The following is a 26798-nucleotide window of genomic DNA, read 5'->3' as shown; positions in this document are numbered from 1 at the left end:
TTGAGGGGTGTGGTGTATAGCCTCCAACGTTCTGGGCAGAGAGGAAGTTCCTAGATTAGTGTGCCTTTTCTTCTTTTGTTCCTTAACACAATATCAAAACAGCCTTCTGCACCAACCAAAAAATAGCCAATATCCTCAGAAACCCAAAAGACAAAATCCAGCTGGAAAACCAAGGGGTCTATGAAATACCCTGCAAAGTCTGCCCAGCCACGTACATTGGACAAACAAACAGACGAATAAATGCACGTATCGCAGAACACAAGAATGCCGTCAAAAAAGAAGAAAAAAACTTCCTCTCTTTTCCAACACATGAAAGAAACAGGACACGAAATTAATTTTGCAGATTCCAAATTGCTCTTTAACATGGAACATCACCACAAGAGAATAATCATGGAAGCCATCGAGATAGAGAAACACCCTCACAACATGAACAAGCGTGACGACACGTCCCGCCTGCCAGACATCTGGAAATTAGCCCTCCACACAAAAACCGACACCAGAACCAGAGGCACACAGAACGCCGTCACCAATCAACCACACCAGACCCAAACCCAGACCCTCTCCACAGACATATTACAGACTCCATCCAGTAGCCAAACTATAGTGGCACCTCCGGATGCTGCACCCCCCTGCAATCCCTACACAGATCTGGCTGGCACAAGGCACAAAACCACAGCTCGCCCCTATACACGAAGCCAAGCCAGAGCACAACTAAATGCAGCACAGCCATCTTCTCAGAAAAACTCTTCACAAGCTCAAGAGGTCAAGACACGAAAGCTTTAGCAACTAATCTACACTTAATGACCCACCCAGTGGTATTCAGAATATCACTCATGAAATCACCCAAGATATCCCTCAAGTAATTAAGGAACAAAAGAAGAAAAGGCACACTAATCTAGGAACTTCCTCTCTGCCCAGAACGTTGGAGGCTATACACCACACCCCTCAACAGTATTTATAGGAACTCAAACACCAGATTCTGCTCTGTTCCAGTAACAAGAAGCCGAAAGCACCAGCCTGAAGATGACGAGTGAGACCTCGTCGAAACGTCGCACAGACACCCCGACTCTTACACGGGAAGACACCCGAAGACACCAAAACCTGCATATATATATATATGCAGGTTTTGGTGTCTTCGGGTGTCTTCCCGTGTAAGAGTCGGGGTGTCTGTGCGACGTTTCGACGAGGTCTCACTCGTCATCTTCAGGCTGGTGCTTTCGGCTTCTTGTTACTGGAACAGAGCAGAGTCTGGTGTTTGAGTTCCTATAAATACTGTTGAGGGGTGTGGTGTATAGCCTCCAACGTTCTGGGCAGAGAGGAAGTTCCTAGATTAGTGTGCCTTTTCTTCTTTTGTTCCTTAATTACTTGAGGGATATCTTGGGTGATTTCATGAGTGATATTCTGAATACCACTGGGTGGGTCATTAAGTGTAGATTAGTTGCTAAAGCTTTCGTGTCTTGACCTCTTGAGCTTGTGAAGAGTTTTTCTGAGAAGATGGCTGTGCTGCATTTAGTTGTGCTCTGGCTTGGCTTCGTGTATAGGGGCGAGCTGTGGTTTTGTGCCTTGTGCCAGCCAGATCTGTGTAGGGATTGCAGGGGGGTGCAGCATCCGGAGGTGCCACTATAGTTTGGCTACTGGATGGAGTCTGTAATATGTCTGTGGAGAGGGTCTGGGTTTGGGTCTGGTGTGGTTGATTGGTGACGGCGTTCTGTGTGCCTCTGGTTCTGGTGTCGGTTTTTGTGGGGAGGGCTAATTTCCAGATGTCTGGCAGGCGGGACGTGTCGTCACGCTTGTTCATGTTGTGAGGGTGTTTCTCTATCTCGATGGCTTCCATGATTATTCTCTTGTGGTGATGTTCCATGTTAAAGAGCAATTTGGAATCTGCAAAATTAATTTCGTGTCCTGTTTCTTTCATGTGTTGGAAAAGAGAGGAAGTTTTTTCTTCTTTTTTGACGGCATTCTTGTGTTCTGCGATACGTGCATTTATTCGTCTGTTTGTTTGTCCAATGTACGTGGCTGGGCAGACTTTGCAGGGTATTTCATAGACCCCTTGGTTTTCCAGCTGGATTTTGTCTTTTGGGTTTCTGAGGATATTGGCTATTTTTTGGTTGGTGCAGAAGGCTGTTTTGATATTGTGTTTATGGAGGATTTTGCTGATTTTGTCTGTAGTGCCCTTGATATAAGGAAGGAGGGCCATGCCATTGTTTTCTTCTGTGTCTTGGTTTTTGGGGGGTGTTTCTTTTTGGATTAGCTTCGTAACCCTGTTTTTCTGGTATCCATTGGCGATTAACACATTTGAGAGATTCTGTAACTCAGTTGTCAAGTGGTCTTTGTCAGCCAGGCGTTTGGTTCTGGAGATGAGAGTCTTGGCTACGGAGTTTATTTGTGCAGGGTGGTGGTGTGATTGTGCATGTAAGTAGCGGTTGGTGTGTGTTTTTTTCCGGTAGATAGTGTGTCCTAGGGAGCCATCAGGTTTTTTGTAGATTAGGACGTCAAGAAAGGGGAGTTGGTTGTTGTCTTCTATTTCCATAGTGAATTGTATTTTGGGGTGTAGGCTGTTGAGATGTGTGAGGAAGCTATCTAGTTTTTCTTTCCCGTGTGGCCAAATTACAAAGGTGTCGTCAACATATCTGAGCCAAAGTTTGGGTTTGTGTTCTGACTTGTCTAAAGCATTGGTTTCAAAGTGTTCCATGTACAAATTTGCGATGACCGGTGAGAGGGGTGATCCCATAGGTGCTCCTTCTATCTGTTTGTATCTTTGTCCATTGTGGATGAAGTACGTGTTGGTTAGGCAGTGGTTGGTCAGGTCCAGGATGTATTTGGGGGGGTTGTATTTGTTTTGAATGGCTGTCAAGGCTTCATTAATGGGCACTTGAGTGAAGAGAGATACAACATCGAAGCTCACAAGTAGGTCATCGGGATGTAGGTATTGCTTCTTTATTGTTTCTATGAACTGGAAGGAGTTAGTAACGTGTGAAGCGATGGATTCTGCATAGGGCTGAAGTTGCTTAGCGAGAAATTTAGCGAGATTTTGTAGAGGTGAGCCTATGGAGCTGACTATTGGTCTGAGTGGTGTTCCTTCTTTGTGTATCTTGGGGAGACCGTAGAGTTTGGGGCATCTGGATGATTTTTCTCTGGGGATGATTCTTAGCTGGATTTCTTCACTGATAGGAGAGGCTTTTATTTTGGATTTGGTGGTTTTTTCCAGATAGGTGGTGGGATCTGTTTTTATAGGTTGGTAGGTAGGGTCTTGGAGTAGATTTGATAGTTTTGCTTGGTAGTCCGATGTGTTCATCACAACAGTGGCGTTGCCTTTGTCTGCTGGGAGAATGATTATGTTGTTGTCTTTCCTCAGGTTGGTGAGTGCTTTCTGTTCTTCTTTGTGTAAATTGCTTCTGGGTGGTTTGCTGGAGCAGAGGATGTTGGTGACTTCAAGTCTGATTTTATTGGCTTCATCTGGGTCGATTTTGGTCAGGCTAGCTTCGACTCCGCATATGATGTTTTCCGTGGGGATGCGTCTCGGGGCGACTGCAAAGTTGAAACCTTTGGAGAGTACTTTGGTTTCAGTTGGGGTGAGGATCCTGTCTGATATGTTATGTACTGTTTGTTTCATGGGTTGTTGTGGAGGGTGGCTGGGCTTCTGGCGTTTCTCTAGTTTGTAGAGTTTGTTGGTGTGTCTGTCTGTCTTATGTGAGGTCTCAGTTTCAGCTCTCCAGACGGCTAGTTGTTTGCATTTGTCCCAGAGTGCAGGGTGGATTTTGTTACATAGTTTGAGGTGAAGAGTGAGCAGATCTTTGTTGGTTTGGTTTAGTAGGTATCTTTTCTTATGTATTTCGTTTCTGATTAGGGATAGTTCAGTTCGTTTCAGGATCCTTTCGGTAGCTGGGGTTTTAGAGTGGAGTTTAAGTTGGAAGCATGTGGGAGTTAAGTTGTTGTCTCGGCAGTTGCGTAGGAACAGGAGATCACATAAGATGGTGGCTCTTCGGATTTCTAGTTTCTCGTAGGTTCTTGTCAGCTGGAAGGTTTCCTCCCCGTAGAGGTGAGATATTTGCTTTCGTAGATTTTCACGGGTACAGGAAGACACCAAAACCTGCATTCCTGTACCCGTGAAAATTTTCACGGGTACAGGAAGACACCAAAACCTGCATTCCTGTACCCGTGAAAATCTACGAAAGCATATATATATATATATATATATATATATATATATATATAGTTATTTATTAATTTATATACCTCTTACACACCAGAATGGCTTCTAAGTGTTTTACAACTATAAAATAAATCATAAAATTCATACATAATTTATATACACGACCAAACAGTTCTATCCAAACAGCAAAACATAATGAATTAAAATACAAACAAAACAAGGCAGTTAAAAATGTATAGCAACTAAAATGGTTTAGAACAAACAAACAAAAAATAGCTGGTGGGATGCCAAAGCTGATGGCGCCTCTTGTATTTCAGCAGAGAGGTTATTCTGCAGTACTGATGCCCACCAGTGGAAAACCCACCCCTGTGTTACCAAAAAGCAATCATCATCAGGCCGTAGCAAAACTCAGAACTTTGTTGTTGCAGAGTTAAACCAGATGTCATCCAACTTTGCCACGGAGAGCTGCCTAAACCCATTCTAGAGACGCATGTCTCACATCAGAATACTTCTGAACACAATTCATGAGGAATTTTGACCCATGACTTCCCAGCTATTGCCCAAATCTTAAAAATGAGACTGGAAGGCTTTGAAAGCTAATGGTGAGTACATCAGAAGCAATTATTTGCACACATGAATTATTTGCTATAGGGAAGACTAAAGATGTCACCAATACCTAATTACCTGGTTCAGAATACAAACCAAACAGTATTCTGCGCCATGCATTCTGCCATCAGCTGATCATACATCTCCCAATTAGCTGAATTTTAGGCCCTTATGCAAAAGCTCTGATGTTTTACTCAGAAACTATCCTAGATTACTGCAACATGAAGGGAAGTACATATGTGTAGACTGGTTTTTATTGCCCAACTCTTGTTGATTACTGTGAACTGCTTGCCTGGACCACCTTACCGATTCTTATATTACATGAGTATTTTTCGTTTCAGTCAAATGCATTTAGCTGTTTTCGCTATTTCTATTATTGTTGTACCCAATCCAGATCTAGAACCATCTTTTATTCCTGTTTGTTTTGGGAGTTAGGGTGGTGCTTGAATTGCTAGGCACCATATTTGACAGTGTGCAGATATGGCACCATCCATGTGTACCAAAAAGACACACTAGGAGAGAACTGTAAGAAAATAGATGAGTTCTCTCATGTCTGCATACCCCAAAAGCTAAATTCTCACTGAGGAAGCCAGTTCCAAAAGGAGTTGACGCATTGCTACATAAAACTCCTCAGACATTTCTTATAATTGGACACCACATCCAACATGGTTCTTTCAAAGAAGGCAGATTACGTATTCAGCTGCAAATCACTGAATGTTCAGTAATCAAGTGTGAAGATATCAAGTGGACTATGGCAAGTGTGAACCATTCCAAGGACAGGTGAGTGACTTTCAGGAAAAGTTTTAATAAAGAAATTGAGCTAAAGGTTTTTTGTGTTTTTTTAAAAAAAGAGTTTGATAAAAATTATTTAAAGCCCAATTAGTTTGCCCATTGCCATGCAAAGGAAATGTGATAAATTACACAACCAGAATTAAAAAAAATTATGGAAGCTGATAAAAGGCTGATGCTCAGGAGGTTGAGTAAGCCAGTAATGAAAAAAGATGGCTGATCATTAAACTGCCACAGACTTCCCCAGAAGAGGACATGGTCTAGCACCTACAGGTGTTTGCTTTAGGGCCTGAGTATATAAAAAAAATTAAAACAGAAAAAAACTTCAACTTGGCAGATGCAAAAAGACCCCTAGGTCAAAATGTTTCTTTTGAAAGGGCCCTCTTCTATCCTGATAAAAGGCCTATCTTATGTTTCCATGTGTTATTAAATGCCTCTCTATTCACTTTGATGAGGAGACACAGAATAGAAGAGCTGAATTAATATTTTATCCATTCTTTTGATTAAATATGTTAAAGGGGGTATCCTAAGTCAATTTGCCCTCCCCTGAATAGGTTCAAAGCACAGTTTTAAATTACCTCACAACCATACTGAGAACTGAGAAAGTGGAATACAAATATCATTGCAGTCCATGTCTAAATGGTCCTTGACATTAATGCCAGGCTGTATATAAGAAAAGGCTGACCACCCGCCACTAGTAACCCTGCTGTTAATAAGATTGTAGTCAATCAGATGTTTATTGGAAAAATAAGTGGTGGTCATTCATATTATAGCAGGACCTTGTGGAAGACTTGCAAAGCTCCAAGCTCCAAGACTTGCAAAGCTAAAAAAAAATCACTCTAAAGAGAGGCTGTGCCTAAGAGGAGAAATCACCCACCTAGGTAAAAGGCTTCTTACCTCTGGGAGTTGTCATTTTTAGGGCCTCCTCAGAAAACTACCTTCCCTTCAGAGAAAGATATTATAATTATAGTAACCTTTTATGTTCATTTCTAAATTGTTTGCACTGATTAATGCCTTTATCTCTCAATAAAAAATATCATTTTTGGAATAACTCTGCAAGCTCAAATCTAACCCCACATGGCTACATCTTCAGGTAACGATAATGATCTTCAGAAGACCATATACACTGAGAATGCAGAAAGAAACCCAGCAACCCAAGTACACCTTCTTTAGTGGTCTTTCCAAGATGTCTACCTTGAGGATGGGAAGCACAATTTAGGGGTACTGGTTGCAGCTAATTACCTCTTTGGCATATTTCACAAATGGAGGTCTTAGAACCTACAAAATCCAGTAAAACAGGGGCATTCAAATCCTCCTTCATGGTCAGGTTTGTGACAGGAGTAATCAAAGGTAGAGCTAAGGCTTTGTACCCAGCCAAAAGGTGAATGCTGCTGATGTTGTCAATGTATACAAAACGCACATGGGTGCGGGGAAGGTACTTTGAAGGGAAGATAAGAAACCCATTCTTTGGTGTTGTTTGTTAGTGATGAACTAACTATCCAAGCAGAAAGAGCAGACAGGCAGTGCTGAGAAACATAGCTGGGTGGATGGCGTGTAGAAAGTAAAGAGCAGAAGACCAATAATATACTCCTGTTTCATGAATTCCAACAGATGGAAAGCCTATTCCTGAAGAATATACAATGACTGAAGAGAGGAGCTGGATTAGAACTGATACATGGAAAGTTAAGGCCTGGTAGAAGCCAAACCAAAGAGGGTACTCAAGTTTATCACCATGCTTTCTCAATGCATCATCTCAGTGCAATGGAACGAGGATACATTTGCAGATACTTTCTCCAAGGACATGAAGAATAAATGAATAAAGTTAACAGCCACCCACAATTTCGCTGATACAGGGAAGGCTTTCCCACCAAATGCCAATACTTCTTAGTCTAGCTTCTCAGCTGACACCACACTTTTATTTAAATAATGACAAGTCATAAGTTTCTGACTAACTTTGTATCACAGGATCTCAGCTTCTAACTATTACACAGTGTATTCTCGTGGTTTAAAAGTGGAGTGGTGGGTGAAAAACAAGGAACTCATAATTATGGCTATCTTTAGGAGGCTCAGAGTAGATACAACTCCCATTGCAACCAACTGTTCTGTGCAGCTCAGAACCAAGCACTTAATTAAAAAGATTATTGCTGATATTACAGTATCGCAACCTCTAATGTTCCATGAGGTCAATGTATCCTGGGGATGCTGTAACAGGACTGGTAAGCTCAGCTATAACAAGCAGCAATGCAATTAATCATTTAAACGTTTATAATCTGGTACACTTGCTATCTACCAGGGAGCATGCAAGCATGCTAATAGGATGACCCCTGCCTCCAGTATGAGGGATTAGATATTGACCATCAAAATATTCAGTATGTTTCGCTTGATTTTTTTAAAAAGAAAATATTTGAGCCACTGGTGGAGGAAGAGGAGTGCAGAGGGAGCTCACTGCCCCCGGCAGCACGATTCTGGCAGGGTGCCATCGTGGCTGCACCCCCCGCCCGTGCTGGTCACCCCGCCCCCACAGGCATCGCGCCCCGCCCCCAGGACGTGCGCCAGCCCCGCCCCCACCTGCTCTCCACCCCCCGGTGCCAGAGCATGAAGCTCCGCCACTGATTTGAGCCCAACCTTTCAGAAAATTCCAGGCAGATTCTGGAAAAAAAGAATGGAGTACCACCCTCTTCATAAACAGCAGGAGACAGGAATAAAGCATGATTGTGGACAAGTGAACACACAGATATATTTTAAAAATGCTTTATACCAAAGCAGACCCTTGGCTAATCTAGCTTTCTATTGCCTATTCAGACTGACAGTGGCTATTCAAGGACTCAAACGCCTTTCTTTTTTTTATAATAATTTTTATTACATTTTTCCAAATTACAGAAAAAACAGAAGGAAAAGCAGAATAGAAGAGAGAAAGAAAAAAGAACAGAAAATCACATCCATTTCAACAGCTTATTTCAAATTTCCATTGGACTTCCCCACATCTCCCGCATAATGCATTCTTGATAATAAAGTCATCAGCAAATTATACCCTTATTTCGTGTGTTTCTTTATATTTTCAGTTGCAATTTAAGTTTAAATCTCTTATTCTCCATTTACTCTAAAAATATAACATGATATCATTTTTACCCATTTAAACCTTGATTCTTTCACAAATGTTAGCAATTTCATAGATAATTAAATTTCATTGCTGGGGCTAACGTTCCAAATCATACGACGTCTTATGTTTCATACAACTTATAATATTTTTGCAAATAGTCTTTAAATTTTTTCCAGTCCTCCTCCATTGCCTCTTCTCCCAGGTCTCGGATTCTTGCAGTCATCTCGGCCAGTTCCATGTAGTTCATCAATTGCGTCTGCCACTCCTCCAGTGTGGGCAAATCTTGGGTCTTCCAATACTTGGCGATAAGAATTCTTGCTGCAGTTGTAGCATACATAAAAAAAGTTCTGTCCTTTTTTAACACCTTCTGGCCGACAATGCCCAGAAGGAAGGCCTCTGGTTTCTTGGGAAAGGTGTACTTAAACACCTTTTTTAACTCGTTATAGATCATTTCCCAAAAGGCCTTCAATCTTGGACAAGTCCACCAGAGGTGAAAGAATGTCCCTTCAGCCTCCTTGCATTTCCAACATTTATTATCAGACAAATGGTATATCTTAGCGAGCTTGACTGGGGTCATGTACCACCTGTAAACCATTTTCATAATGTTTTCTTTCAAGGCATTACATGCCGTAAACTTCATACCGGTGGTCCATAACCTTTCCCAGTCCTCAGACATAATATTGTAACCAATGTCTTGAGCCCATTTTATCATGGCTGATTTAACTGTCTCATCCTGAGTGTTCCATTTAAGCAGCAAGTTGTACATTCTCGATATTACCTTGGTCTTTGGTTCTAACAACTCTGTCTCAAGTTTCGATTTTTCCACCTGGAATCCTATTTTTTTATCTAACTTAAAAACCTCATTAATTTGGGCATAATGTAGCCAATTTTGCACCTTATCCTTTAATTTTTCAAAGCTCTGCAACCTCCAATTACCTCCAATGTTTTCTATTATTTCCCAATATTTCGGCCAATATGCCTCCATATTGGATGTTTTCCGAGCTTTGGCCTCTATTGGTGAAATCCACCTCGGGGTTTTACTTTCCAATAAGTCTTTGTATTTTTTCCAGACCATAAATATTGCTTTTCTGACAATATGGTTTTTAAACATTCCATGTGTTTTCCCCTTGTCATACCACAAATACGCATGCCAACCTAACGAATTATTAAAGCCTTCCAGATCTAGGACATCAGTGTCTTCCAATAAAATCCAATCTTTCATCCAGCAGAAGGCCGCAGCTTCATAGTATAACCTTAAGTCCGGCAGGGCAAACCCCCCTCTCTCCTTTGCATCAGTTAGTATTTTAAACTTTATTCGGGGCTTTTTGCCCTGCCAGACAAATTTAGAAATGTCCTTCTGCCACTTTCCGAAACAATCCACTCTGTCCACAATCTGCAAGGCCTGGAACAGAAACAACATTTTTGGCAAAACGTTCATTTTTATAGCTGCAATTCGGCCTAACAAGGATAGTTTCAATCTTGACCAAATTTCTAGATCTTTTTTAACTTCTGACCAACATTTTTCATAATTATCTTTAAATAAATTCAAATTCTTGGAGGACAGATTGACCCCCAGGTATTTCACTTTTTTAACAATGTTTAGTTCTGTTTCCTTCTGAAACCCCTCTGTTTCAGTAACCGTCAAGTTTTTCCCTAACACCTTAGTTTTTTGTTTATTCAGCTTAAAACCCGCCACCCGACCAAATTTCTGAATCAATTCCAAAACTCTTTTTGTACTAGGTTCTGGCTCCTGTAATGTTAAAACCAAGTCATCTGCAAATGCTTTCAGTTTATATTGTTTCGCTCCGACCCGTATTCCTTGTACCTGCCGATCCTCCCTTATCATATTCAGCAAAACCTCCAGGACTGAAATAAACAACAGAGGGGATAGGGGGCACCCCTGGCGTGTTCCTTTTTCAATATGAAGTTCTTCTGTCACCACATTGTTCACTATCAACTTAGCTTTTTGTTCTGAATAGATTGCCTCTATTCCATTCTCAAACCCCCTTCCCACTCCCATCCCTTCCAAGATTTTCTTCATAAATTTCCAAGAAATGTTGTCAAAGGCCTTCTCCGCATCAATAAAAAATTAACACTGCTTTGGTGTTAATATTTGTTTGTAAAAGTTCCAAAATATCGATAATGTTCCTGGTATTATCATACAAATGTCTACCTGGGAGAAAGCCTGCTTGGTCCTTATGGATCACTTCATTTAGTACTTTTTTAAATCTGTTAGCCAAAACATCCGCAAATATTTTGTAATCCACGTTTAGGAGTGAGATGGGGCGGTAGTTCTTGAGTTGAGTCTTTTCAGTTTCCACTTTAGGTATCAATGTGATGAATGCTTCTTTCCACGTATCTGGTGCCCTCCCTCCCCCCATAATCTGGTTGCAAACCTCCATTAATGGTTGTATCAAATAGTCTTTTAAAATCCTGTAGTACTTGGAGGTGAGTCCATCAGGGCCCGGAGATTTGCCTAGTTGCATATTCTGAATGGCATCCTCGATTTCCTGTTGTGTTATTTTACAATTCAAGATTGATCTCTTCTCTTGAGATAATTTTGGTAGGCCGTTATCTTTCAAGAATTGTTCTATCTCAGTTGCTTCCTCGGATTCTTGTGTGTACAGTTTTTTAAAGTATTTCTGGAAACACCTTCTAATTTCTCCCGGTTTCTGAATGTTTTTCCCTTCAACTTCTAAGTTGGTGACATAATTTAATTTTTGTCTCTTTTTCAACTGCCAAGCGAGCAGTTTCCCACATTTGTTCGCAGATTCAAAAGATCTTTGTTTCATTTGTTTGATTTTCCATTCCACTTCTTGGTTAATCAATTTCGCATATTGTGACTGGTGAAATTTGATTTCTCTTAAAGTCTCTTTTGATTTTGGATTCACTCTTAATTTTTTCTCTCCATCACTTATCTTCTCCAATATCTTGTCTTTTTTACTATTCCAAAGTTTTTTCTTGATTGTATTCTGTTGTATCAGAAACCCTCTCATAACAGCTTTGCTTGCGTCCCAGATAATTCTTTTTTCCACCGAGGTATTCAAGTTAATTTCAAAATAATCCTTTAAAGTTTTTTGGGCCTTCTTTACGGTCTCTTGATCTCTTAACAGGTTGTCATTCATTTTCCATCTGAAGGAGTCGGCAGTAGTAAATCTCATTTCCATTTTCAAAGCGTTATGGTCGGAGCAAGTCTTTGGGCAGATTTCTATTTTTGTAGTCTTAGGTGCCAGCCCTCTAGTTGCCCAGATTTGGTCGATTCTTGTCCATGACAGGTGGGCCTCAGAAAAGAAAGTTCCTTCTTTACCTAGGGGGTTTCTCGTCCTCCATAAATCAATTAGGTCCATATTGTCAGTTAGTTCAAAGAAAGTTTTTGGTAGTCTTCCATCTTTAGTCAGATTCTGATTCTGTGACTTATCCATCAAAGTAGAGACGACCCCATTCATATCTCCCATCATAATGATGTTGTAGTAGTCCAGATAGCCCAGTAGTGTCTCATGCAGCTTCTTATAAAATTCTGATTTCCCCTCATTTGGTGCATAGATTCCTAATATCAAAACTTTTTCTCCTTGGGTCGAAATTTCAATAGCCAGGATTCTTCCTTGTTCATCTTTAAACAAAAATTTTGGTGATAGATTCTCTTTGGCGTAAATCACCACGCCTCTCTTCTTGACTCTATCTGATGAAATAAATTCTTGGCCTAATCTTTTATTTGTTAACACCTTCCTGTGTGACCTGGTCACATGGGTTTCTTGCAAGCAAATTATATCCAAATTCTCTTTCTTTAGGATATGGAAAATCCTTTTGCGTTTTTCTGGGGAATTCGCGCCGTTAATGTTCCAACTATACAGCTGCAGAGACATCCTGTGTCAATCTGTTGTTACTCTTGTTGGGTGTCTTCTTTTTTGTCCAAATCCGAGGGTGGTAACTCTTTTCCTGACTCTGGTGGTGGCCAAATAGCTGCCGCTCCTTTCTGCAAGTCTTCTCCGTGGTCGTGTAGGAACTTCTGGCTATCCTCTTTCGTTTTGATTTTTATCTTCTTTCCTTTGTATTTGAATGAGAGGCCTTGTGGGAACTCCCACCTGTAAGGTATTCCGTTACCTCTCAAAAGTCCAGCTAGGTCAGTGTAGTTAGATCTTAGATCCAGTAATTGTTTAGGAATATCCTTGTAAATTTGTGCTCTTCTGTCCTGGATCACAAGTGCTTTATTAAAATGTAGGTCGAGTATCTTGTCTCTCTCCTGCTTAGTCCTTAAAATAATCAAACAGTCTCTAGGTCTGTCCTTCCCGGCAGCCCTTCCCAATCTGAATGCAGTTATTATTTTGAAATCTGTATCTTCGTTTATACCCCAGAATTTAGAAAATTCTGCTGTTAAAAAGCCAATCAAGTCCTCTTTCTCAATCTCTGGGATAGAGCGTAATCTCAAATTATTTTCCCTGTTTCGCAGTTCCACCAAAGACAGATAGGCCTGCTGGTCAGTAATATGTTTATGGAGCGGCCTTACCTCTCCTTTCAATTCCTCCACTTCTTTAGTTACTGCTTCTACTTTTTCATTCGCAGCCTCGGCCAATTTTCGATTTTCGGATACAACGTCCTTTAGGTTTCCAATATCTTGTGAATGCTTAGCCACCTGTTCAGAAAGTTTGGTAATTGAGGATGTGGCCAAGTCAATTTTTGCAGTTTGGTCATCCACTTTTTTGTTCAAAATTGCAAATTGTTGTAGCATTTCCTCTAGAAGAATGTTGGATCCCCCAGCTGCCATATCTTCACTTGTTGATTGTTCTGATTCTTCAGCTGGGGTTGTTGGTAATGGTACAGCCTGTAGTACCGCAGGGACTGAAGATCTGCGGGCCTGGGAAACCAAAGTTGTTTGTACCAATTTGCCTTTCCCTGCTTTCGACGCAGCTCTTGTTTTTGGTTTACCACTCATTCCACACTCATTCCACACCTGTCTTTGGATTCAAGGTCAAGCTGTCAAAAGTTCCATGGGAAAGACAGGCCTCAGAGTGAGTAACCAGACCACAGAGAGACAAAACAAAGTCAGTTCTCAGGAAATTGTAAATCCCAAACTCCACTAGGGGGAGTGTTGTTCAGTTCATGAAAGAAGAAACAAAGTTTCAGTCGCCATTAAAGTTCCTACAATTAGTTAAATTAATTGGTGTCTTTAGAGAAGATCTTTTCCCTCTGGCAGAGCCCTCTCAATTTTGCCACAATAGTTTCTTAAAAGGTGCAAAATACAGTTACTTAATTGTATCCACCGGTAATGCCTCTAAGTATCTGTTTCAGCTTTGTAAGTGTATCCGCAACACAACTTTTTGCCCGCTGCAAGTCCGGGACTAGGGATTTTCAAGTCTTTAAAGTTTTTAAAAGTTTTAGCGGAGAAGAAACCCCAAGCAGAATAGACACGATCACAGGAAAATAAAGATAACTTGCCTTTCCCTTCAATTTCCAAACTTCTCCAGACGTATGTTGTCTCTCATTTAAAAACCCTTTTGTACTGCTTCCAGCTTGTCAGTTCCTTTGCCTTTGATCATTAAGCACCTCCGGGAAACGGACTTCCTTTTTCTCGTCTCCCGCTTTCAGCCGAATTCACAATTTGTAATCCAATCTCAAATAAATCCTACTCACGAGTAGTTGATTTGTAATCCAATGTGAAGGAAGAAAGGTCGGCGCTCATCGGTAACAGCCGCGCGGCTTCACTCCCGCAGAAAGAGTGATGAATCCACAGCACCGCTTCCCCTCCGCGCTTCCGGAGCCCCTTACGGGGTCCCTTCTTCGTTTTGGGGGTCGCTCTCGGTGCCCGCCGGATCCCACGGCCACGAGCTCGCTCTGCTCGTGGTTTAATTTAATGGGTCGTCGCTTCGCCGTAGCGAACAACCCTTTCCTGCGGAGCCCCTCTTTGCTGCGCAAAGAGGACTGCCATTACTCGTTTCGCGCCGCCTCCGGAAGTCTCTCAAACGCCTTTCTTAACCTTGCTATATGAGAGCCTTTAAGCTGAGCCCTGAGCCCTTGGACCTTCTGCATGCAGACTCTATGCCACGCAAAGACATTAACATGCTTTATTCCAAATAAGACCATTGGTCTATTTAGCCCACCATGATGTACTGGTGCTCTCCAAGGTCTCAGGTAGAAACCTTTTCCAGTCCATTTTTCTTTTAAGTGAAGATCCAGTCACTTTAAAGTGAAGAACCTAGGTCCTTAGTGCAAAACCTGCACTCTTCTCTTGGGCTATTTGCACTGATCTAGAGCTAGATTGGGGCATTTATATTCTGAATAATTATATTAATATATTTTACTATAGAGAAGAAAGTTGTAAAGCATATTTAGAATGAGAAGATGAACATAAATGCATTTCATATATAGTATTGTTCCCAGTTGTGAGCTAATCACTTCAGATAATTATTGCTGATGGATACATTTTTCAGATGTATTTTCTGAATGGTGCACATAATATGTCATTTATTATTGTGCACTGCAGCCTTCTAGAATTTCAGATTGCAGTTTACAGGATCAATTAGGCACTACTTGACATAAATCTTTTGCTCTGGTGTGAACTGTCAGCTTCACTAAGCAAATATAAATGAAGCTACCACAAAAGACCAAACTATTTTAAGTCATAAACCAAAGAGAGCAGGTGTACACAATGAAGACAAACTTTAAAAGAGGAAAGCACTGTTTTGAAGAAAAGACATAAGCTGAGACAATTGCTCGCGACACTATTTCTGGAGCTAATGTGAAGCAGTAGTGGTGAGAATTCCTATATAGCTAGAAAATATTCCATGAATCCTAACAAGATGGATTTAATATGACAAGAAGATGTCATTTGATTCCCCAGGATTCCTTTCTCTTTGTCCCCTCTGCACTCCAGTGGCCTTTTTTGCTGACAGAAGAGCCCTAATAAGCAGCACTCTTCATCATGCTCACACTGCTCAAAAACGACAAGAGCCTATGTGCAGTACTGAAAAAAGACAGCATCGTTTTATGCAGTTGCCAATACTAGCTAATGGCAAGTTCACTAAACTGAAAAGAAAACACAGTGAACGGGACTTCATTTTCAGGACTAAGCTATAAAAGCCAGGGCTGCTTAACTGGGGGACAATTTATTAAGGTCATCATCAGCATCATGATCCCACCCTTCCTTCATTGAGCTCTGCAAGCATGCTTGGATCTTCCCCATTCCATCCTCAGAGCAGCCCTATGGTGTAGATCAGGTTGAGTGACAGTGGCTGGCCCTTGCCACCCAGTGAGAGTCATGGCTGAAGACGGTTTGGATCACAGGCCACTCTAGTTCTAGTCCAGCACTGCAACCGCTATACAATACTGGCAAGAGGTAGGGGAAAATCACACACACATTTCTGTTTCAGATCATTCTTTCTATAAGGAGCATATATATCTGTTGACAACTCACTGGTTCTGCAAACTGAGCGACTATTGTTAGAAACATGCATACATTTGGAGCTTGCGTCGGGCATTCACTTGCAGACTTGTGAAGGGGCTTTGCAGGGAACCTGTGGGACTAGCTCCACTCAGCCAGTGATGCCACACCTGCCAGCAATACTCCTGAGCCAACAGGTGATTTTCTGAATCTGAAGGAGAGCACCTTCATTACTTGCAGGGTTTCCAACACTGGGATGGGAAGCTTGTTGGGCAATCTCAAAAGATGGTGCTGGAGGACATCGATGTGATGCCCTGAACACTGGCCTATGTGGTTCCAAGAGGTTCCACCTTGCCCCCCCTGCTATTTATTTAACATGAAGGAGTGTCTCCACTCCCATCTTTCAAGCCGAACACTGAGGTCCAGTGCTGAGGGCCTTCTGGCAGTTCCCTCCCTGCGAGAAGCGAAGTTACAGGGAACCAGGCAGAGGGCCTTCTCGGTAGTGGCGCCTGCCCTGTGGAATGCCCTACCACCAGATGTCAAGGAAATAAACAACATTTAGAAGACATCTGAAGGCAGCCCTGTTTAGGGAAGTTTTTAATGTTTGGTATTTTACTGTATTTTTAACCTTCTGTTGGAAGCTGCCCAGAGTGGCTGGGGAAACCCAGCCAGATGGGTGGGGTAGAAATAATAAATCATCATCATCATCATCATCATCATCATCATCATCATCTACATGAAATTACTGGGGGAAATCATTCAGGGATATAGAGTTCAATGCCATCAATATCTGAGTGACATTCTTTGTCTCTCTCTCTCCTTTTCATCTTTCTCTAGGGAGGCTGGTGAAGTGCCAAACCAATGTCAAACTGAGCAGATGCAATAAACTGATGCTTAACCTGACAAGGACGCTTATCCTGTTTGATAGAGCTGATCCAGACATGGGGGTTCAATCTTTGTTGGATGGGGTAAGGAAATGTAGGTTCATATTTGGGAAGTTTCTTGGATCCAACCCTGACCCTGGATGATGATGATTTATTTATTTTTGTACCCCACTCATCTGACTGGGTTTCCCCCCTGGGTGGCTTCCAACAGAAGAGACAAAAATGCAACAAAATGTCACACTTAAAAGCTTATTGTTGTTAGCCGCCCTGAGCCTGGCTTCACCTGGGGAGGGCGGGATATAAATAAAAATTTATTATTATTATTATTATTATTATTATTATTATTATTATTATTCCCAAAATACTAATAGAAGAAGAAGAAGAAGAAGAAGAAGAAGAAGAAGAAGAAGAAGAAGAAGAATTTGTTTGTTTCCACAAGATCAGAAGTGCCTTAACCGAAGTGAGGCTAGTATGACACCTGTGACTTTTGAAAACTGCCGTTTTGGCCAGAAGAGCATGTGTTACATCACTCTGGACTGCTGTAAAAATGCACCCATGTAGGCTACATAGGAAAAGTATTTGGAAATGGCAATTAGTCCAGAACACTGCCTGGGTTGTTATATTTAAAAATAAATAATGGTGGGCCACATATAGGGTGCACCTAAGCCCTTTATAGAAATAACTGCACTGGGTTCTAGTGGCTTCTAATTCATTTGTATTTGGAAGCAGAACATTTGAGGAAATCCTATTTCCATACCAGCTCCCTCCCCCGCTATTCTATTTATCAGAGTTCCTCTTGTGTGCATCAACATTTCCAGATGTATGCTTAGCTGAGATCAGAGAGAAGGTCTATTTAGTGACTGCACTCAGACTTTCCACCAGATAGCTAAAACCTATGTAGGAGAAACAGCAAAGAGTATTGTGGCTCCTTAAAACTATTTATTTTTAAAAGCATAAGCTCTTGTTGGTTTCATCCCATGCATGAAGTGAAGTATTAATTGGCAGCTATATTTAGGAAGGCTTTGGGCATGTTAACAGTTTAAGATTCTGAACTGATTTGTGTTTTAACTTGCTACACTGGGGCTGTTTTTATCTCAAGAGGATGTCTATTCACACTAATGGCTACCTTTTATCTTGTTTGTACTCTGCTGCTTTTTGTAATTTTGTTCTTCACTTACTACTGTCAGCAGCCTTGAGAGGTGGGCTATAAATGTTTCAAACAAAGAAATCTTTGTCAAAAAAGATCTACAGTGCAGGGTGTAATATACAGAGATGTTTCTTTGCCCAAGCTCCACTGAACTGAATAGGAGCTGGGTGCAGTTCTGCTACATTTCAATGGGGTTTGCGCAGAAGTACTTCCTGACAAATTGTGATCAAAAAAGGGTTGACACCAAGTAAGCCACTTTTTGATATTTTTTGCATAACTGAATAGAAATATAAAGAAACGTCTCTGGTGCTGGCAATTGTAATTACAGAAAGAATGGTTCGTGATAAATAATACCTGATTAGACTTAAATGATTCAGTGATTAAGTCTTAATTTTCTATGCTTCTCCTAGAATGTGCTTGAAATTATTCTGTATTATGCCTTCCCTTTCAGACAGATTTAAGAATGTGCAAAGAAATCATCTCAGCATGGTATCAAAGGAGGAAAAGACAAAATGTCAAACCAGCAAATAATCCCCAATTTTGTAATCTGCATCGGCCATCAAATAAACGAGAGCTTTGGCAAGGATACTGGAAAGCCAGTTAGCAAAGTCTCATTTGGATTGGGGAAACCTGGGTAGAAATCTCAGCTCAACCATAAAGTGATTTGGGTGGCCTTGGGCAACTCACCATTTCTCTATCTAAACTGTTGTTGTGAACATCAAAAGGAAAAAGAAGCCCACACAAATTACCCTGACCTTCTTGGCGAAATAGTGGGATACAAATGTAGCGGCTAAATAAAAAACTAGGGCTTTGCAGTGACCACAAGATGTATCTGTAGCATTTGGAAGCAGCCCAACCTGTTTTAGATCCACAAGTTGTCATTCCAATTTTATTTGTTACTCGGGTCTGAATCGGATCTGGTAAATCTGAAGCTTTGTTTCATTCCTGTTACCTATAATGAGGAATCTAAACATTTAGGCAAAGTCCGCCCCCCCTTCACCCCAAGTGAATTACGGTAAACCTGTAGGAAACATCAGTTTTAACTTACAGTCTCTTCACAGATCTCTCACATGCCATTGAAGCACCTTTTATAACCCATGTCTAACTGAGCCAGGCAGTAGCTTAACATGGAAGAATTTAAGTGCAGCCTTGAGCCTATTCATTTACACTGACTGCAAGTAATCAAAGTCAGCAACACTCTCCCATGGCAGGCAGCAACTCAGATTACTAGGAACTGAATCACCATGGATATTTTTAAGGTCATATGAAAAAAGAACGCTCAATGAAATGTTTCTTTTAGAAGCAAACAAGGGCACATGTAAAATGTACACATATATACATTTGTTGTAAGGGAACCATATTTTTTTCTTGTTGGTTTTGTGTGCATGACAGGCAGGAATTCAACAAGGTCCTAGGAGCGGGAAGGAGACCATGATGTGACTACACAGGAAACAAAATAATGATTACAGGTGAACAATCCTGTACAATTCTCCATTGTAGCTTTTGTGCAGTCTCAGATATGAGCTATATCAGAATAGCATGCTTCCTTACCTGAAAAGGGAAATAGATAGCTTCCTGAAGAGAAAACATCAACATTACCTTGTTGTGTAGTTCCTCTCAAAGACAGCAGAGGAGGACCATTGGATGGCATTACTCATATCGGACATTCTTTTACTCTCCACAAAGGAGGAATGGTAAGTTAATGGGTATTTGATAAGAGATTCTGAGATGATATTGTAAGACTCGTCTTTCAAACCACCACCACCACTTCCCCCAGTGCTGAATAAGATGCTGAATGTTTTACATAGGTAAGAGGAGAGTAGTCTTCTGAATGCAAGTGAGTGAAAGTCTTTGTGTCATTTGGAAGTGTGGTGGTGGGAGGAAATCCTGTATGATAATGTCTTCCAGGTCAAAAAAAGCTGTATAGCAAAATAAGATGTCTTAATACATCCCATGAGAAAATGCAAAAGCTAATTGATGCGTTTAGCATATTTTTAGAGTAATTGATCTGGGCTTGACTGTATTGCTGGGGTACAGTGGTGCCCCGCAAGACGAATGCCTCGCAAGACGAAAAACTCGCTAGACGAAAGGGTTTTTCGGTTTTGCGTTGCTTCGCTAGACAAATTTCCCTATGGGCTTGCTTCGTAAGATGAAAACGTCTTGCGCTTTTTTTTTAAAGCCGCTTGAAGAGGCACAGTTGCGACGGACCGTGCTTCTCAAGACGAAAAACATCGCAAGATGAAAAGACTCGCGGAACGAATTCTTTTCGTCTTGCGAGGCACCACTGTATTTTGCATTTCCAGAATTCTGTTAATATATTGGTATCCTTTATTATATCTTATTTAGTTATCTATTTGCACTTTTATAAATTTGTTATATGCTACCTTATACTTTGGGGGGGATATAAAAGAACAAGACAGTGGAAAACAAAACACTAGGTTGTATCCTTCTGTATGTGCAACAGAACTTCCTCTCCAGCCCCCCCCAACCCCCAAAATGGATACATAGGGTTAGGGGAGGAAAGGAAATGGAAGTCCTGTTGCATGTGTGCAAATCAGCTTGTGCAGTCTTGGATAAATCACTAGAAGGAATTTATTTATCTTCTTTAAGTTCAGTTTTTACACAGCATGAAGAACTGTGAAATGCCCATAGTACAAAAGCAATATATTTAGGAGGCATTAATTACTGTTAACTTGGTAAGAATAAGCTAGCAAAAATAAATGGAAGAATCTACCATAATGGTGGAAGTAGTAGTATCTGGGTCCTGATATGGTGGAACAAGTCGCTTGATTTTTGCCAAGATTTAGGAGCTTCACTTTAGACATCTGGCACTGACATTTTTGGCTTCAATCCTATGTGCCTGGGAGCCAGCCCCATGAAACATAATGGGACTTACTTCTGAGCAAGCATGCACAGGATTGTTCAGTTTGGCCAGCTTTCTGCGGAACAGACATTCAAAGGTGCAATTGAAATCAATGAGACAAGTAGCTGTGCTGCTCCTGGATCATGAATAGCAACTGTTTTACATCTAACTACTACATTTATTATATAGACGATCTGAGTTGTTTTCAAGTTTCTTCCATAATTTTCTTGCAAAATTTTTCTTTGAACAGTTTCCTAGAACATATTCAGTGAAGGGGCATACCTTCTTTATAAATGGTCATGGCTCAAACATCAGAATCTCATAAATGGGTGTTTTGTCTAAAGATTATTTATGTTTCACATGGGCAAAAAGGCAGATTCTTTCTTCGCCATTCATTCTGGTGGTAAGCTCATCACAGAATACAGTTCATTCATTGATACATACCCTATGCACATGTTCAAAGCTGATGCCTGATGGAACTGATACCCTCAGGTACCATAAGGCTTTAAATTCACTGACAGCTCCAGCATGCAAAACCATCTTAACCAGCAACCATCACAAATTAACAGCAGTGAACACTGGAGTGACATATGATGAATATACTCATTGTGCTGGAGATCCCATTCTAAATTTTTAACAGATGTGTTTCATATGAACGTTTAACATCTGCATGTAACAAAAGGAGTAAGCTTAAATGTGGTGGGCTTTCTCATTTTCTTTACACTTTTGAAGATGACATAAAGAACTTTAAACCAAATCTACTCTTAACTTTACACATCTATCCCATCCTTTCTATGGCATAAATGCATGCAAAAGATATAAATTCCACGCCAACTGATGGTTAAGGCAAATGGTTTAATTCTTAGGTTTCCACTGGCGTCACCTTTTAAATCACCATTAATCTCAATGCATGCAATTATAGAAAAGAGTATTAGAAGCTTTAATAATATAGCCATTAGTTGATATGCTTTATTTAAACTCTCTTTGCACAGGCTTCATTTCCGCTTTTAACAAATGAAAAACACACACACATTCCAGGAGCACAACAAAGCAGAAGCTCTCCGCGAAACAGAGAGTGCAATGATAGAGTTCAGTTCAAGTACCTGTAAACAAATCCCCGTGCGAAAACATGTCAATCATATAACGACAGAATGCATATTGATCTAGCAGAACAGAAAGGTGGGGGGGAAGAGTAATAAGACACAGTTTACAGGTCTTTTTCAAATCAAGCACTAAAGAGAGAGCTTAGCACTAAAACAAAACCTTTGCCAGTTTTTCATCTCCTGCTCAAAGTAATCAATAACCAAACAGGTGGTGAAATTCATGTTTCTGTTCCTCTTTTTTAAAAAAGTGAGCTGCCACAGGAAATGCCTTCTGGCTCTCTGCACAGTGATCCCCTGATAGCTCATTGCATCTAATCATGTAGCTGCCAGGACTAGATTTCAGAGGCAAACCTCAAAAACAGGCAGATATTCTTACACACTGGGGGTGCTACTAGTTTGGAAGACCCCACCACAGCCAGGCTATTAAGGCAGGGGACTTCTGGCCCAGGGAACAAATGCTGCTCACTATTTATCTGGCTCTAGAGGTTCTCACCAGGTCACACTCCTTACTGCCCCTGCAGCACACCCTTCTCCAGTTCTCCTCCCTGGCTAGCACATGTCACTGAACTGTCACAATGCCTCTTCTGTTTGCCTGGATGGAGAGATATATGTATGGAACCTCTGACTTTCTATGTGGCTAGGCAATAATCTACGGTACAGAGTCACATCTGTTGCCCCACCCACCAGTGGCATGTGGCCCTCTGAAGGTTGCCCAGTATGGAATGTGGCCCTTGGGCTGAGGAAGGCTACCTACCCATGCTCTAAGGGAAATAAAAATGGCCTATTTTGAAATATCCATGGGACGGGTTAAGGATCGTTCCTTAAACTTCTTACATTGTGATTTATGTTACTGTAAGCAACTTTTTTTATTTCATTAACTAATGACTTGGGCTATGCAAACATATAATATTGTTCTCTCTCTCTCTCTAGTCAATGTAGAAAGCCAGACAGAGCCCTGTGCTGGCATTTGCTCACATTATAAACTGGACCATAACATTCTGTGGACTGTGCCTCTCATGTTTTACATACAGCTTCATATACACAAATGCATGCTCCAATGCAGGACGATGTGTTAAGAATGTCACATTATTGTGTGTTACATGCCATCGTTGCCTGATACTCATACGCCGGGTTATTTTCACTGAGCTGAAGAAGAGACCTGGCCATTTCCAGTATATATTTTAAATAAGTAAATAAATATGCAGGCCAATGCAGTACGTCAGGCACACCATCATTTTCATTCTACAAAACACACAGAGAGATTCATCAATGAGTATGCATGTATCAAAGAATGAGAAGAACTTACTGATACAGCAGGGAGGTGGGATGGGAGTGGGAAAGGATGCAGTAATCTGAAAGTATTTGTTCAGAAAGCTAGCCAGCCAGCCTGCCTGCCCTGAAGTCTTAGATGAATTTTGCCCTTGCATCAGTGCACCCAAGGCTTCATGTGCTACCATAACGCTCCTGTCAATGGTCTGATTCATTTATCTAGCAGTGATAGGTGACAGTTTGGGAATCAGTAATGACCATTTGACTGTCAGCAGGGTTTGCAACTGACCATTTCAGAATAGTTTCAGTTTCCTCCTCTGCTAGAGCTAGCAGCTTCCCCTTAGGCAGAATTTGTGATCCAGTTATATATTTTCTAAGCTAAGTTATGCAAGCCACTAAGAATTAAGCGTTCAGAGATGACAGAAAATTAACCGCATGATAAATTCATGTAACAGAAACGATATATTACTGATTCTAGCTCATTTTCATTTTTCATTCAATAAAACAATATGGGTTGGATGCAGATTTAGTTATGCCTGCATCCAGCCCTGTATTTTTTAAAAAATCAAAAATCTGCAGGTGCTACAAAATAAGTAAACAACTGTACTCAAGAGATGGAGAATTCTGGATGCTTAACTAAAGAATTTAGGTCAAGTTTATCTTTCTGAGCTATCACAGTTCCAGAAGGAATTTCCATTAAGTACTACTTCTGCACCAATCCCACAACATAGAATTGAGCTTCAGACAGCATAAGTAAAGCTTTGTGGATCACCTCCTGTGATACTAATCTGGAATAGCGATGTGTAAAACCACTGCCTTTAGTATCACTGATTTGTTTGAAGATGGGGGGGGGGACTCTGCATGTTCAAATAATAATAAATAAACAAACCAAAGAGAAGTTGCACACATTGTGGCAAAGGGCTGGTGCAGGCCTGTTCGTATTTTGCATGCACTAATGCATCTGCAACATTTATTTTATTTAAAATATTTACACTCTGCACTTCTGATTGCTCACATCATGACTGAGATATCCAGCTCCAATTTGCAGTACCTCCTCTTCTTCCACAGGATGTAAGGAATAGCAGTAAATCTTATACACTTTACAGTGGGCCAGAATTGATACTATATCTGTATGTGGAATCTGTTTTGGAAAACTACCACAACATTTGCAATCAGTAAGGATTATTTTGCACTAGCAGTTTTCTGTCACAGCATTAAAATGAACGAAAATTGTGAATCAGAAGCATGGGGTGATTTCTAATATTTAAGCACACAGTCTAAATGACATGAAAGTGACTGGGGTGGGGGTGGGAATCCCAATGTTTTGACAAACATTAAGTCTTAGATTGAAAATACATATACATCCTGCTATGGAAGCCCCATTAAGTCCAATGGGACTTTCAAGTAACTGTGTGTAGGATTGCAGCACAAATGCATTTGCTCATTCCTTCTGAACACAGAAGGAATGCCAGAGGAGTTGACAGACACCCTCGTATTTAATTAATTTTATAAATAATAATAGATTTGTAGAGTTGGAAAGGACCCTGAGGTTCAGTCAAACCCCTTGAAATGCAGGAAATCTCAGCACGTGGTCCCTTATCCAATTTGAAACCATACTGGATCCACCTTAGCTTTACACATATGCTAGAAGTTTTAAATAACACTTAACTGCAATAACCTCTAAGTGGCTTACAAGGATACAATACAAAAAAAGTAAACCTCAGTTAAAACTACAAAAACAAACTTCAGTTAAAATCCCTGCTAGATTGTTTTTTTTAAGAAGTATTCTGTAGGCACCACGAATTCGGTAGGGAGAGATCCTGTTTGACCTCAGGTGAAAACGAGTTCCATAAAATTGGACCCATAATACTAAATGCATGGCTTCTGGTGGGTGAAGACTGTGCATCTGAGCCACAGCATTTTGCACTGGCTGGAGCCTCACACAGAGCACATTGCAATAATCTAGCCTTGAGGTTAACTGAGCCTTGGTGCCCTACACCTCTGAAGGCACATTAAGCCATGACAGAGAGCAGTAGGCTCAGATGACCTGTCATATTCATAGCCCCATCTAGCCATGACTCAAACCAGTACAAATTACAGGTACTCAAGCTCAGAGCCCACTAGCTTTTTTGGTATGAGCACTGGACTTGTGCCTCCACATTTCTATATGAAGTATCTAAGAAAAAGACCGGCTGGGGGTGGGATGGGCTATGGAGAGTCACTAAGTGCAAAATATTTCAAATAAAGCAACATTTTGCAATGTTTTCCTCATGTGCCACAGCTAAAGATTCATGTTAAGCAAATGCATCTTGTGGATGTAAATATCCTTGATTCAATTAAATCCTAGGAAGAAATCTGCAACTGAAAAGCTAAGGGTTTCGGCCTAACAAATGCCCAAACCTGAAACCTGCTGGTATTTGTTTTGTGCTCTACACTACGGTAAACAGAACAATTTTTATAAGTGCTGTGCAAATTTTATTCTCATGTATACCTGTTATCTTTTCACAACTAGTCATGCTGATAAATTTCTAAGGAAAGGACAATTCAAGATTGCAGGAGCCTATACGCCATGCTTTGCCGTTATTTTTGAGCAATTATTTTTTAGTTCTTCAATGACATGGAAACTGCAACAGCTTACAAATCACAGATGCCAGGATGCCTAGCTGCACATATAAAAGACGTTCACTAAAGACAGACGCTTGAGAAGGACACAAAAAGCACAGACAGAAGCCTAGTGGGGAATTTTCAGTGCTTTGAAACATATATTAATCCAATATATTAATAGCACCTCATTCTTTGAGTGTGAATCCCTATGCAGCCAAAACAGTAATATCCATGCATCAGAGGAAGGATTGAAAATTTGAGGAGATCCTAAAGTTTGAAGAAGCACAAAATATATTTAGGAATAAACTAAGTAGCCCCACCGAAAACTGCTTAATGAGGATTGAACTTTCTCAGTGGGATGACACCAAAACTGGTGGGAAGAGGGAATGGAATGGAGAATTTTGAAAGGGCATGGCTGGCCGGCTGGCATCCTGAACAGGAGTTAAGGAATGGAATGGGTGGTCTGGCTGGAACTGGCCAGTGAAGTTGCATGTGGCTACAGCTGGCAGGAGAGGCTAACCTGAGAGAGAAGTCACAGTGTACAGAAGAGCAAGGCAGAAAATGGAAGCTGCAGGGAAGCTAGTGTACTGCATCCGGCAACCATTCAAAAAACAAAAAATTCTGTACAAGAGGGGAGAATGGCTAGAGCAGGGACCCTTGTCTTTGATGCTGATTTTAGCATTTTAGCCCTCAGGGAATGCCCACTCGCCAGAGACACATTTTTAAACTTGTTTCATATTAGACCAAAAGTAAAGGAGGCTGGCTTCCTAATTGGTGGTGTCGCAAAGGGACCTAGAACAGCCATGTTCTGTTCCCCTTTCGTTCTGGTTTATGAGGGAGGCCCTCTCTCTGCTGAAAGGCTTCTAATTTCTCCAACTCTCCTGATTACTGTACGGTCTCTCTCT

At 40.9% G+C, this 26798-nt stretch overlaps 1 protein-coding gene and 1 long non-coding RNA gene across 10 annotated transcripts in view; one reads left to right on the top strand and one right to left on the bottom strand.

Annotated features, from left to right (window-relative positions):
• Positions 1-26798, bottom strand: part of TRDN (triadin) — a 203476-nt gene that overhangs the window by 105616 nt on the left and 71062 nt on the right. For 8 of the 9 annotated variants that reach the window (XM_082216111.1, XM_082216106.1, XM_082216104.1 and 5 more), the window contains one exon: positions 22021-22080. The exons of the other annotated variant lie outside the window; for it this stretch is intronic. In XM_082216111.1, coding sequence (XP_082072237.1) covers positions 22021-22080 — 60 coding nt within the window. The remainder of the gene's footprint in view (positions 1-22020; positions 22081-26798) is intronic. 9 annotated transcript variants of the gene reach the window in all.
• Positions 4221-17000, top strand: LOC309528604. The gene is made up of 3 exons (XR_014217832.1): positions 4221-4755; positions 7160-7481; positions 16865-17000. It is a non-coding gene; the product is annotated as an uncharacterized lncRNA (long non-coding RNA).

The sequence above is a fragment of the Podarcis vaucheri genome, assembly GCF_965113315.1.
Source record: "Podarcis vaucheri genome assembly, chromosome: 3".
In the NCBI taxonomy this organism is placed as follows: domain Eukaryota; kingdom Metazoa; phylum Chordata; class Lepidosauria; order Squamata; family Lacertidae; genus Podarcis; species Podarcis vaucheri.
Note: the sequence above shows the minus strand (reverse complement) of the source record. Positions and strands in the feature narration are given on the sequence as shown.